The following is a 12,007-nucleotide window of genomic DNA, read 5'->3' as shown; positions in this document are numbered from 1 at the left end:
ATTTCCCCAAAACAACACTAGTTCTTTTTTTTTTTTTTTTTTTTAAGATGGAATCTCACTCTGTTGCCTAGGCTGGAGTACAGTGGCATGATATCAGCTCACTGAAACCTCTGCCTCCTGGGTTCAGGCGATTCTCCTGCCTCAGCCTCCCGAGCAACTGGGATTACAGGAGCATGCCACGACGCCCGGCAAATTTTTGTATTTTTAGCAGAGATGGAGTTTCACCATGTTGGCCAGGCTAATCTCCAATTCCTGACCAGCTTCCCAAAGTCCTGGGATTACAGGCGTGAGCCACCACGACTGCACAATGTTTTATCATAACATTTGGAATCAAATTTTTAGTGGTGGAAATACCTTAGAAATCATATGGAACCAATGTGTCCCAAACATTTAAGAAAAACAATACTTTCTGTAAGTGAAATCTTACATGGATGCCCCAAATTTTAAAAAACTAATTTCATTTAAAGTGAAAGTGAAGCAACTCTGACTCAGTTGAGCAGTTGCACTTATTTTCTCTAAGACACCTCCAGTTTTCCAAAGGATTATTTGTAAAACTATTCAAAGATTCAGTATCCTAATTTTATTAATGATGAAACTGGATAGCTTTCAGTATTCCTGGCCTACCTTTCTAGAAATTTTAAACATATTCTTATGCACTGCATCCTGTTTGACCAAAGCAATTTTAGCTATAACCATTGTAAGGAGGAACATTATTTGCCTATAAAATATGCATCAAGCCCTGGTTTTCTTAGTAAATAATACAAATATTTCATTCCAGATGGTTTTGCTACTACATGCAAGATTATGTTTAAAACTATAGGTGACCATTTAGTAAATAAACATAGTAAGGCTATCTGGCACTAAGAGGGGGGAAAATGTAATTGTTATAGTTTTTTAAAAAATTACAGCTTTCCTAGGAATATTACTTACAGCTTTAAAATATAAAAATCAATCTTTAAGTATTGAGATGCCTATGCGATTAATAATTTTCCCAGACAGTTATAGATTCCTTCTCCTTGCCCTACTCAGTGAAAGTGCATTTCTTATCTTCTGAATTGTATTTTGTTTCGTCTTTGACTAAATAATATGAAATGCTTTTCTCCTGCAGATGTGGACAAAGTACAAGAAAGCAGAAATTCAAAAAGCAGGTCTAGGGAGCAACAAAGCTCCTAATTCTATTACCCACTACATGACATGTGGGCCAAGTGGTGAGTTTCCTGCTTAACATGTAAATGAGATTAGTCTCATTTATACAAACTAACCAAATTAAGTGTGAAACGAGCACATTGCATTAACAGATGTAAATATTGCTTGCTTAATTCATTGACTTTCTGTTCTACTTACTAGTGAAGCAAGATTAGTTGGCTGCCATAGGTTTTTACTTGTCAGCGCAAGGAACAAGTTTTTTTTTTTTTTTTAAGACTTTTTCTCACTTTAAATTTAATTTTACTAGTGAATTATGTTCTAGGAATTACTTTTTTAGTTTGAAGCCTTTTGTGGTAGGAATACAACTTCCCCACAGTTTTCTTGAAAATTAATGAGAATAAACTAAATGCCTATTCTATGATGAGCCACTCAAAAATTATCTCTGATTTTCTGTCATTCTCATTCTTATAGAAATATCTGGTGCATGCTGTTCTTATAGTGGCTGCTCTGTATTTTGTATCTCTCTCCAAGCTTTTCTTATATTTTCTTTCTTCTTTCTACCTTCCAACTAAATACAGAGAGAAAAGTGTCCTTCAGTTTCTCAGTATGAAGCCTTTATTTCTGAAGTAACAAGACACCTAGCAACTATAGGAATCATTTTTTAAAATCTTTAAGGAGACTTTTAACAGTCCTTCGTGAATAGAGCAGGCAAGAAATACAAACCTTCATTCCTTGAATCAAGGAGCACTACTGGATTCAACTGCCAAAATTTTTTAAAGGTTTTAGGACTTACTATACCTTGTACTGTTAAGATCTACTGAATAAAGGACGTTCTCTCGCTAAGGACCAAGTGTTTTAAGGTTAAGTGTTTAAAGAAGTACTCCAAGAACAATCTGCTTTTTTCATCATTTGTTTTATGAATTTATCCATGTTTGCTTAATGCTTCTGCTAAGTGTTAGCCAAAATCTAGCCATTTATATTTAGTTGTGTAAACCTAAATTAAATGCTGTAGTATTTTGTGGAATGTACTATATAGCAAGATACAGAGAAAGTTGTTTTGGCATGTCAGAGCCTTATTTGGTTAGCAGACTGCATGTGTTGGTACTTTTTTTTCTTAAAGCCAATTATTTTGATGCAAAAGAAATTCAGTTTATAAGATAAATCTGAAAAATCCATAACGAAATAGGAGTTATAAAAAATTTATAGTGATATTAATCTTTACATATTTCCCATTAAGCAACACTAAGCATACATGCGTTAATCCACGGTAAAGAGTGTTTTTCTGAAACTTTTTAGTAAGATGGTTTTCCAGCAAATGGCATTCCCAAGATAAAGCTGTTGTGCTTTAACTCATTTCTTTTCTTTGGTATTGGGTTATGTATGTGTGTGCATTTTTTTAACTTGAGAGCTGACTGTTGCTTAAGAAGTTTTCTTATGGCAAAAAGAATGTAAATAACTTACTATGATCTGCATTTTGCCAGAAACTCATTTATAATTAAGGCTATCATTTATTAATGACTTTTTTTCTCCTTTATAATATTACATTAAAGTTGATAATTGTTATTGGTACTTTTGAAATATTTGTATGCATTTGTTACCTTTAAACATTTGGAAGAAGCACAAAAAAATAGATTTAGTTAACCCAGGAAACATCAATTTTTTTAGTAGTTCCAATTTTATATCACAGTTTTATTTTCTTATGAAATCAAAAAATGCATTGATATTAATGCAAATTCATTATTTAACATCAATATCAGAGTAATCTTCAAGGTCTGAAATGAGAAAGATACTGACTTTTTAAAATTTTAACAGTGTACTTCTTAGGCTTTCATTACCAGCTCTAAAGAACTTTTTGGAATAATTCCATATTCCGTAGTGTGTGGTTTATGAGTTGTGGGTTTCATCACTAACCCAGTAACCATGAGAAAAGTCTCTCTCCCTCTGTCTCTCTTTCTCTCTCTCTCTTTCTTTCATAGGCCAGTAGCAATGTTGTGTTCACAGTCTACTTTCCAAAAGACCATCAATAAAAAAGAGAGCATGTTTCAATTGAAATGGAACTTAAGAGAACTTGAACTTACTTACATACTTCAATGCCACCGATAACTTAGGTTTTACCACCAAATGCTGTTAACATTAAATCATTTTGAAACTCTTGGATGAAAGGTGCTATGTAAATGTAAATACAAAGGATTCTTACTAACATACAAATAATGCACAACAGAAATATTTAAAACCTATTCTGTAGACTTTGACACATCTCTCTCTGTCATAACTCCCTGGATTCAAGTAGCACATTGGTAATAGGTGTCAGAGCAGTCTAGAGACACTTGCATGTCAAAAAATGTACACTCATTTTTAGGTGGATAAAAGTAAACATAGAAATTATGTTATGGCTAAATACAGTAAGTGGGTAACTTAGATTTATATTAGCTAGCATCTAATTTGCACAACTAGAACACATCCCAGAACAATTACTGAAAAGCTGAAATTTAATGAGTGGTGAGGTAGCCCAATGAGGGCGAATGACATCACAGCTTGACCTCTCCAGAACACTAATATCTTAAAATAGAGAACATGCTGCGTTAAGTGCATTAGTGCTTCAAGCAGAAAATGCTGAAAAACAGCCTGTAAAGTACTGAATCTGAGTAGGCTGACCCTGAGAAGGGACAATTAAAGAGACAACCAAGGGAACACATTGAGACTACAAAAATATGAATAATCTCAATTATATTCATCACACTTTTTTCATACCATTTCAAGAAAAGACTAGATAAGAGTAACCACATGAATATTTTACTTTCTTCAATATACCTTGAGAAGCAAACTTTGTAGGAAGCCACTCTTCTCCCTTAAACTTCTGCCAAACAATAATAAAGTCAACTGGAAACTAATTGGAGCCGTTTTAACTGGGGCCTGACATGCTTTAAATTATCTGGCTCTATTCTAAATCAACACCTAAACCCCCAAGGAAACTGCAGAATCAATATGCAGGGTAATAGCTTTGGTTCAGAGCTCCAATAATGTGCTTCAGATCTGTCCATGTGGAAATGCTTTCATCCAAATTTTTAAATTGGTGGTTACCAAAGAGTTCACAAAACAGGTTTGTATGTAGCACCTTTCATGCAAGGCATGCTAAAAGCCTATTTTAAAATCACTGTGCATATTATAGAATTGTAGCCACCTCCCAATGAAGTACTACAGCCTGTGCTGTCTTAATGGTTTATGTCAGGAAATGAAAAAGATACTGTACCAAATCTGGAATTACAATGGGGAGTAATAATGTATGCTAAATGACTTTTGTATTTTAAGTTACTTTTTGTGAGTGGTGAATTTTTGTGTTTTTCTTTTCAGCTACACTTAGTCCTGAGATGTATTTTTTCTTTAAGTCTTGAATGAATACAAAAGGAGCCCATTTTATAATATAAACCTTGATGTACATGTTGAGATATTTGGACAATGAAAATGCCTTAAAAGGAATGCATATGGATAAAGTTGCACTTATAACACCCTTCAACAAAATCTGATTTTAAATTGTCTTTTTCTTCTCTATTAAGGGTTTTCTTTTTCAGTGTCTACTATTGTACTTATAACTGTTATTAAATACCAAATCAAATAATATAAAAGCTGTAACATTTCCTTTAAAACTAATGCTAATAAGGGATTTAGAATTGAATGGCAAAATGTTTATTACTTGGCAATACCTGATGTCAGTCACAGGCATCCAACTCATGACAAGAGATACCACTGTTTGTTTTTTAAAAAACATTTTTCATTTTGGTACTCCTTCAAAAATTAAGTTGGACTAACATTCACGTATCAAACTAATATAAAAAGAAATAAAACCAAGAGGTGATTTTTGTAACAACGGGTTAGTAATCATTTAAAAATGGTATCATTTCACCAAGTGTTATTTTGTTTCTTTCCGTTTTCCCTAGAGAACTATTGTCAGACATAACCGATGACCTTGTTTAATTGATTCTGTCATAACATTTTGTGATAAGTATTAGGGGTTTGGAGAGAAAGAGCGTCTGTCAGTTTTATCAGTCCCAAAATAGGTTTAAGTGTGATCTAATAGATTGCACAAATAAATCTCTCATTTTCACTTAGACTTTAGGAGACAAAGCAACTGGCCTCATCCTTGGGCAAGTCAGTTTTTCTGGGCCTGTTTTAACCACAAAGTGGGGAAGGCAATTAGACCAAACACCTAAGGTACTTAATTTATGTGTATTCATTAGTACCTTCATTTCATATGCAGAGCAACCTAAAACAGCTACTTTGTGTTAGAGATAGAATACAGAGTATGTAAAAATAAGAGGAACCTTAGAATAAAGTCCTTTTATTTTGCCTTTTAGTAACACAACTTGGTACAGATTAAGTACAATATTTCTACCAGATGGAAACTACTTTTTGAGTGATCAAACTTAGGAAAATGTGATTCTTTTAAGAATATCCCATTTCAGAAAAAAAAAAAAAAAAAAAAAAAACTGAAACAAAAGACCATCCCATTTGGTTGTACTAGAAGGAAATACTAGAATTTTCATGACCAAACAAGAACAGGAATAGCCTACATCAGATCCTCCCTCCACTAATGAAGGATTTTGTTCACATTTAAGTGAGATTTTTAAAATGTCAACTTTTCTGTTTTAGAGCTAGCTTTTATGTAACAGATGACTCCAGATTTTCCTGAAATTTTATATTGTCTCAGATGCCATAACTGAAAGGGGATGAGTAGGCTGGGCATGGTGGCTCATGCCTGTAACCCCAGCATTTTGGGAGGCTGACGCAGGCAGAACATGTGGTCAAGAGATCGAGACCATCCTGGCCAACATGCTGAAACCCCGTCTGTACTAGAAGTACAAAAATTAGCTGGGTGTGGTGGCGCACACCTGTAGTCCCAGCTACTCAGGAGGCTAAGGCAGGAGAATCGCTTGAACCCGGGAGGCGGAGGTTGCAGTGAACTGAGATCGCGCCATTGCACTCCAGCCTGGCAACAGAGCAAGACTCCATCTTAAACAAAAACAAAAAAACTGAAAGGGGACGAGCAAAACTTTAGTATAGACTGGAGGACAGAAGAAACTTGGACACGTGTGTTCACATTTCTTTCAGTTCTACTGTCTTAGCGTCCCAAGTAGCTGGGATCACAGGGATGCGCCACCACGCCTGGCTAATTGTATGTTCACATTTCCAACCTCTGAACAAAGACTAAACACATCCTTGTTTTGGGGGTGGGGGACAGGGTTTTACCCTGTCACCCTGGCTGGAGTGTAGTGGCAGGATCACTGCTCACTGCAGCCTGGACTTCCTGGTAATCCTCCCACTTCAGCCTGTCAAGTAGCCGGGACTACAGTAGCCGGGACTACAGGCGCGGTTATTATTATGTGTTTTGTAGAGACAGGGTTTCCCCATGTTGCCCAAACCAGTCTCCTGGGCCCAAGCAATCTGACCCCACTTTTTGCCTCCCAAAGTGCTAGGATTACAGGCATAAGCCACCACGCCTGGCCCCAAATCCTTTTTAATAACAATGTATATTCCATTACCACATTTTTAAACGTAATACTTTGTTAAGACTAGTCAAGTGTAGTAGTAGAAGGGGAGGAAAGAGTGGAACAAGGAGTTCCATCTGTAACTGATTGAACAATCAGTTGAGATAACTTAATACCATCAGGCCAGCCTATAACTTTTTTTCTTTTTTCTTTTGAGACAAGAGTCTCACTCTGTCACCCAGGCTGGAGTGCAGTGGCGTATTCTTGGCTTACTGCACCCTCTGCCTCCTGGGTTCAAGCGATTCTCCTGCCTCAGCCTCCCAAGTAAGCTGGGAGTACAGGCACACACCACCATGCCCAGCTAATTTTTGTATTTTAAGTAGAGACGGGGTTTCAGTATGTTGGCCAGGCTGGTCTCGAACTCCTGACCTCAGGTGATCCACCCAGCTCAGCCTCCCAAAGTGCTAGTATTACAGGCGTGAGCCACTGTACCCGGCCTGTAACTTTAATAGTACAATGATTATGACATAATATATTCCACCCCTAGCTGTTTTTCTGGATTAAAATTTTGTAAAGATATATTTTCATAGAAAGTTAGCTTATTTTTCACTGGAAAAAAAAATCACTGGTTTATAAACAAACCCCAATAATGGAAAGTGTTTACCTTTGCCTTCATGTTTGTTTTAATTATCTTGCTAGGGAGTTCTTATTCTTTAATCCCCATTTCCCAAAAATAGCCACTATCAACAATTTTTTTTTTTTAAAGACAGTCTCACTCTGTCACCCAGGCTGCAGTGCAGTGCTGTGATCATAGCTCACTATAGCCTTGACTTGGTGGGCTCAAGTGATCCAGCCTCCCAATATGCTAAGACTACATGTGTGAACCACCACACTTGTTTTATTTTTCAATTTTTTGTAGAGAGGGGGTTCTCTCACTTTGTTGCCCAGCCTGGTCTGGAACTCCTGGCCTCAACTGATCCTCCTGCCTCAGCCTCCGAAAGCAGAGATTACAGGTGGGAGCCACCACACCTGGCCTCAACAATAATTCCTATATTCCTTTTGATTTTTTCCCTGTATTATGCACACTATCATACTTTTATACATACTGTTTTACAACGTGTTTTTTTCAAGTACAATAAGCACCCTAAAGATGTAAGCTAGTTAATCTTAGAAGTGTTTTTGTTGGAGGCATTCCTGTAGTAAGTAGTTATCATGGGAGATTGAAAACCGTATCTCGGAGCTGACTAAAAGTACCTCCATACATCTTTTTAAAAAGAGCTCTTTTATAGGGCCAGTCACAGTGGCTCACGCCTGTAATCCCAGCACTTTGGGAGGCCGAGGCAGGTGGATCATCTGAAGTTAGGAGTTTGAAACCAGCCTGGCCAACATGGTGAAACCCCATCTCTACTAAAATTACAAAATTAGCTGGGAGTGGTGGTGTGCGCCTGTAATCCCAGCTACTTCGGAGGCTGGGGCAGCAGAATCGCTTGAACCCGGGAGGCAGAGGTTGCAGGGAGCCAAGATCACACCACACCACTGCACTCCAGCCGGGGGGACAAAAGCGAAACTTCTCCCCAAAAAAAAAAAAAAAAAAAAAAAAAGCTCTTTTAAGATGAAATACTATATTCCTCCTGAAGTGGTTTAGATAGTCACCAAACTAAGTGTACCAACTATTCTTACGCTTTCAATGCTTTTTATAAATTACAAATAAGAAAAACAGCTTTCAGAAAGAAATTTATTCTAAACATTGGCCCATTTAGTTGTTTTTATCAAAATTTAGTATTATGGGATCATGTCCTGTCGTCTTCACAAATGTGAGAAAGTCTTTAGGGCTCAATCCCATGGTTGCAGCATTGGTCATTGGATGAAAGTACACCTTTTCATGTCCACCTTCGAGAATAGCAGAATCCAGAACAAACTTCACATCTCCATCATCACAGAAAAGTGCCAAGGGTGTGGCGCAGCCTTGACCAACTTTTAGTTTTTCTAGCATGGCTGTTTCATCAGCAAATCGCAGATTTCCACTCCCAACACCTAACTGTTTGGCAAGCTCATTTAAATTAATTTGTCTATCATGAAGAACTGTCACCAGCCAATAATTCTTTTTCTTTTTGTCTTTAAGAAATAGGTTCTTACTATGTGCTCCTTTCAAATGTTGGATATGAGGCATCATTTCTTCAACTGTAAACACCTATAAAATATCACATAATAAGTTTTAAAATAAAGTAATATGCATGTTTACATATGCACACATTTATACCTATTTTCCTTGCTGGGTGAAAACAGCAAGGTTAGGGAGTGCTCATCGCCCTGAATTTCACTGTTAGAGACCCATCTTCACCCCATTACCAAATAATTACTTATAAGCCCATGCCATCTCATTTCCTCATCTCAGGACCTCAGGCAGTTTCTTTGGTCAATTTTCTATTCCAGTGTACTGGCCAAGTCCTCCTCAGCAGCATTTTGTTATTTCTGAATTTAAGCTTTCGGTACAGAAAGTTTACAGCAGTTCTAGACTCCTATTCCTTAGCATTCCCTTATGTCCAGACCATGTGACAACCTCCATTCTACAAATATGTAACCACAAAGAAGGTGAGTGGGGAGGCAATAAGAACCCAGACTAACAACATCAGAAAAGCTGGCATACGCACACATAAAGAAGGGGGAGAATATAGGACTATATGGGAGGGAGGAAAGTCAGACAAAATGATTACGGTTTTGATGTTGTATTTGTGAAGGTGAGGAATACTAACGTTATATTTCTCTACTCTTTGAAGATCACCATATTTAGCCATTATTAACTGTTAAGCCTTGGGTAAACTTCATGTCCTTGCACCACTCAAGTTACACATTCGTTCTGTGAAATATCTGCAAGTGGCCGGGCAGGTGCGGTGGCTCACGCCTGTAATCCTAGCTCTTTGGGAAGCCCAGGTGGGAGAATCACCTGAGGTCAGGAGTTCGAGACCAGCCAGGCCAACATGGTGAAACCCCGTATCTACTAAAAATGCAAAAATTAGCCAGCACGCTTGTAGTCCCAGCTATTCGGAGGCTAAGGCAGAAGAAACACTTGAACCCAGGAAGCAGAGGTTGCAGTGAGCCGAGATCGTGCCACTGCACTCCAGCCTGGGCCAGAGAGAGATTCCGTCACAAATAAATAAATAAATGCAAGGAAGATTTCCTATCAAAACACAACAAATGTTACAATTTATGAAAATACAGGCCTGTCAGTTTTGGTAAGCACTTTTAGGGGTTGTGGTTTCTGCCATGCTGCATGCTTCGTGATCAACCCTGACCACGGTAGAAAAATATCACTCTGAACCTCAGTGTCCTGCTCTATGTATGGTGCCCGATACGTCGTACCTACTGAACACAGTGTTAACCACTTGCTTATTTTATCTACACAAAAAGTGGACAGACTGACCCAACACCCCAGACCGATTTAAGATGCACAGTCCTCCGTATGTTGTGCTAGTTCTTAACACGGAATGTAAGCAAATCACTCCCAAGAGGAAAGATTTCCTTGCAGTAACCTCATGGTCCCAAGACGTAAGTCCTCTGCTGTCCCTGCAGGGTTACCTTCGTATTTTGAGACCGGGGAAATATTCCAGGAGCGACGTTCTCACGGTACATTGACCTTGAGACACCTGATCTTAGCCCGACGGACGTGCAGCACAGCCCACCCCGCTGGGCCTGTCTCGGCGGTCACTTTTAGGGGTCTCACCTCAGGGTGCTCCACGACTTCGGTGTGGATGGCCAGGGCACCGAGCCGCTGCTCCAGGGCCGCCCGCAACTGTGCGCCCGCCATGCAGTCGCTGTCGTGGCGATGGGCGGAAAAACTGGGCACTGCTTCCCGCGGCTGCGCAGACCGGAGCCTGAGGCGGAACTGCCAGGAGGGATCCCGGCCGATGCCGCCAGCGTGGTGCTGGTGCCTGCTGGAGGCGGGTCCGCCCTGTCCGAGCGCCTCGCCCGCTGGTCCCTGAACATCGTCCGCTGAGGGCACCGGCTTGCGAAGGCCTGCGGGAGCTCTCATCAGGCGCCTTGCTGCGGCGGGGCCTGCGATCTCACAGCCCTCCCTGATTCCACTTCAGGTTTCCCAGATCGCCGTATCTTCTGTTGAGGGTCTGGGAGTTTTGGGGGTTTTTTTGTTTTTCGGGACGCAGCCTCGCTTTGTCACCCAGGCTGGAGTGCAGTGGCGCGATCGCGACTCACTGCAACCTCCGCCTGCCGGGCTCAAGTGATTCTCCCGCCTCAGCCTCCCAAGTAGCTGGGATTACTGGCGCCAGCAACTACGCCCGTCTAATTTTTGTACTTTTTGTAGGGACAGGGTCTCGCCTTGTTGTCCAGGTTGGTCACGAACTCCTGGGCTCAAGCGATCCTCCAACCTCCCAAAGTGTTGGGGTTACAGGCCTGAACCACCGCTTCCGGCCGCTTTTATTGTTTAAACCGCAGGTAGGCAGTGCACGGTGGCTGACGTCTGTAATCCCAACACTTTGGGAGGCTGAGGCAGGTGGATCGCTCAGAGCCCATAGTTTGAGACCTGCCTAGGCAACATGAGACCCTGTCTCTAAAAATAAATAATCATTAGTCAATCACACCCACATAGTAACTCCCAGATTAGGGAGTGTAGAGGGGGCCCAGATCCACATTGTTCTAAGGCTTTTCAACTTTTATTGTAAATTATAATTTTACATTTTACCCTTTCTGACAGTTCTTATTATTGATCTAAGAATAATTGACTGTGCCACTATGACTCACCTTTTTCCAAGGTAGTTTGACTACCTCCAGGTAGTTTTAAGCTATCTTGGTGTTTTCAGCTATAAAAAGTAAAGTAGCAGTTCCTCTTCAAAGACTTTCCTTAGGAATAAATAGTAACTTATCTTAGATGCAAAATTTATTCAAAGACCCGTGCTAACATTTTTAAATATCTGCTAGCCGTAATAAAGAAATCAATGTGCTTTAAGTTCTTAACTTCCACAATTTAGCCTAAATATTTGCCCTGGCATGCTTATATTGGTCCAAGCAAGCATTAGGTCATAGCGTATTCCTCTTCCCTATTTAAAAGTGTTCTTATCTTTCTCAGCATTCCATAAGTTACTTCCTCCTTCCTTTGTTCTCCTCTACCTTTGCCTCTTTTAAAAAGTTCTAAGTTGCTAGCCAATTGGGGCAAATACAGAATGTGACCTCCCGTTCCAGCCAATGGAAACTGGACACACCAGTAGAGTGGATGTGTCAGGTTATAAATGACGCTGTCGCCTTTGCTGGGTGTACTCTTCTGGCAAAACTGCTGGTGAGTGTACCCTTTCTGCAGGAAGTAAAAATAGCCTTACTAAATAAATTAATGTTCAAGTGCTGTTTCTTTATGGCAGCGGGGAACAAGC

The 12,007-nt window shown here is 39.6% G+C and overlaps 2 protein-coding genes across 4 annotated transcripts in view; one reads left to right on the top strand and one right to left on the bottom strand.

Annotated features, from left to right (window-relative positions):
- Window positions 1–5,011, top strand: part of CCDC88A (coiled-coil domain containing 88A) — a 132,146-nt gene extending 127,135 nt beyond the window's left edge. For all 3 annotated transcript variants that reach the window (XM_025353657.1, XM_025353655.1, XM_025353656.1), the window contains 2 exons: window positions 1,109–1,208; window positions 1,725–5,011. In XM_025353657.1, the coding sequence (XP_025209442.1) occupies window positions 1,109–1,173 (65 nt within the window). In that variant the 3' untranslated portion in view covers window positions 1,174–1,208; window positions 1,725–5,011. The remainder of the gene's footprint in view (window positions 1–1,108; window positions 1,209–1,724) is intronic.
- A 3,345-nt stretch (window positions 5,012–8,356) lies between these two features.
- Window positions 8,357–10,574, bottom strand: LOC112604573 (putative prolyl-tRNA synthetase associated domain-containing protein 1). The gene is made up of 2 exons (XM_025353658.1): window positions 10,351–10,574; window positions 8,357–8,820 (listed from the first exon to the last, which is right to left on the bottom strand). The coding sequence occupies exons 1-2, from the start codon at window positions 10,432–10,434 to the stop codon at window positions 8,386–8,388; spliced, it is 519 nt and encodes a 172-aa protein (XP_025209443.1). The 5' UTR covers window positions 10,435–10,574; the 3' UTR covers window positions 8,357–8,385.
- Between the last annotated feature and the right edge of the window lie 1,433 nt (window positions 10,575–12,007).

Source organism: Theropithecus gelada, chromosome 13, assembly GCF_003255815.1.
Source record: "Theropithecus gelada isolate Dixy chromosome 13, Tgel_1.0, whole genome shotgun sequence".
Lineage (NCBI taxonomy): Eukaryota > Metazoa > Chordata > Mammalia > Primates > Cercopithecidae > Theropithecus > Theropithecus gelada.
The sequence above is the reverse complement of the archived record's forward strand: the minus strand, read 5'-3'. Positions and strand labels throughout refer to the sequence as shown.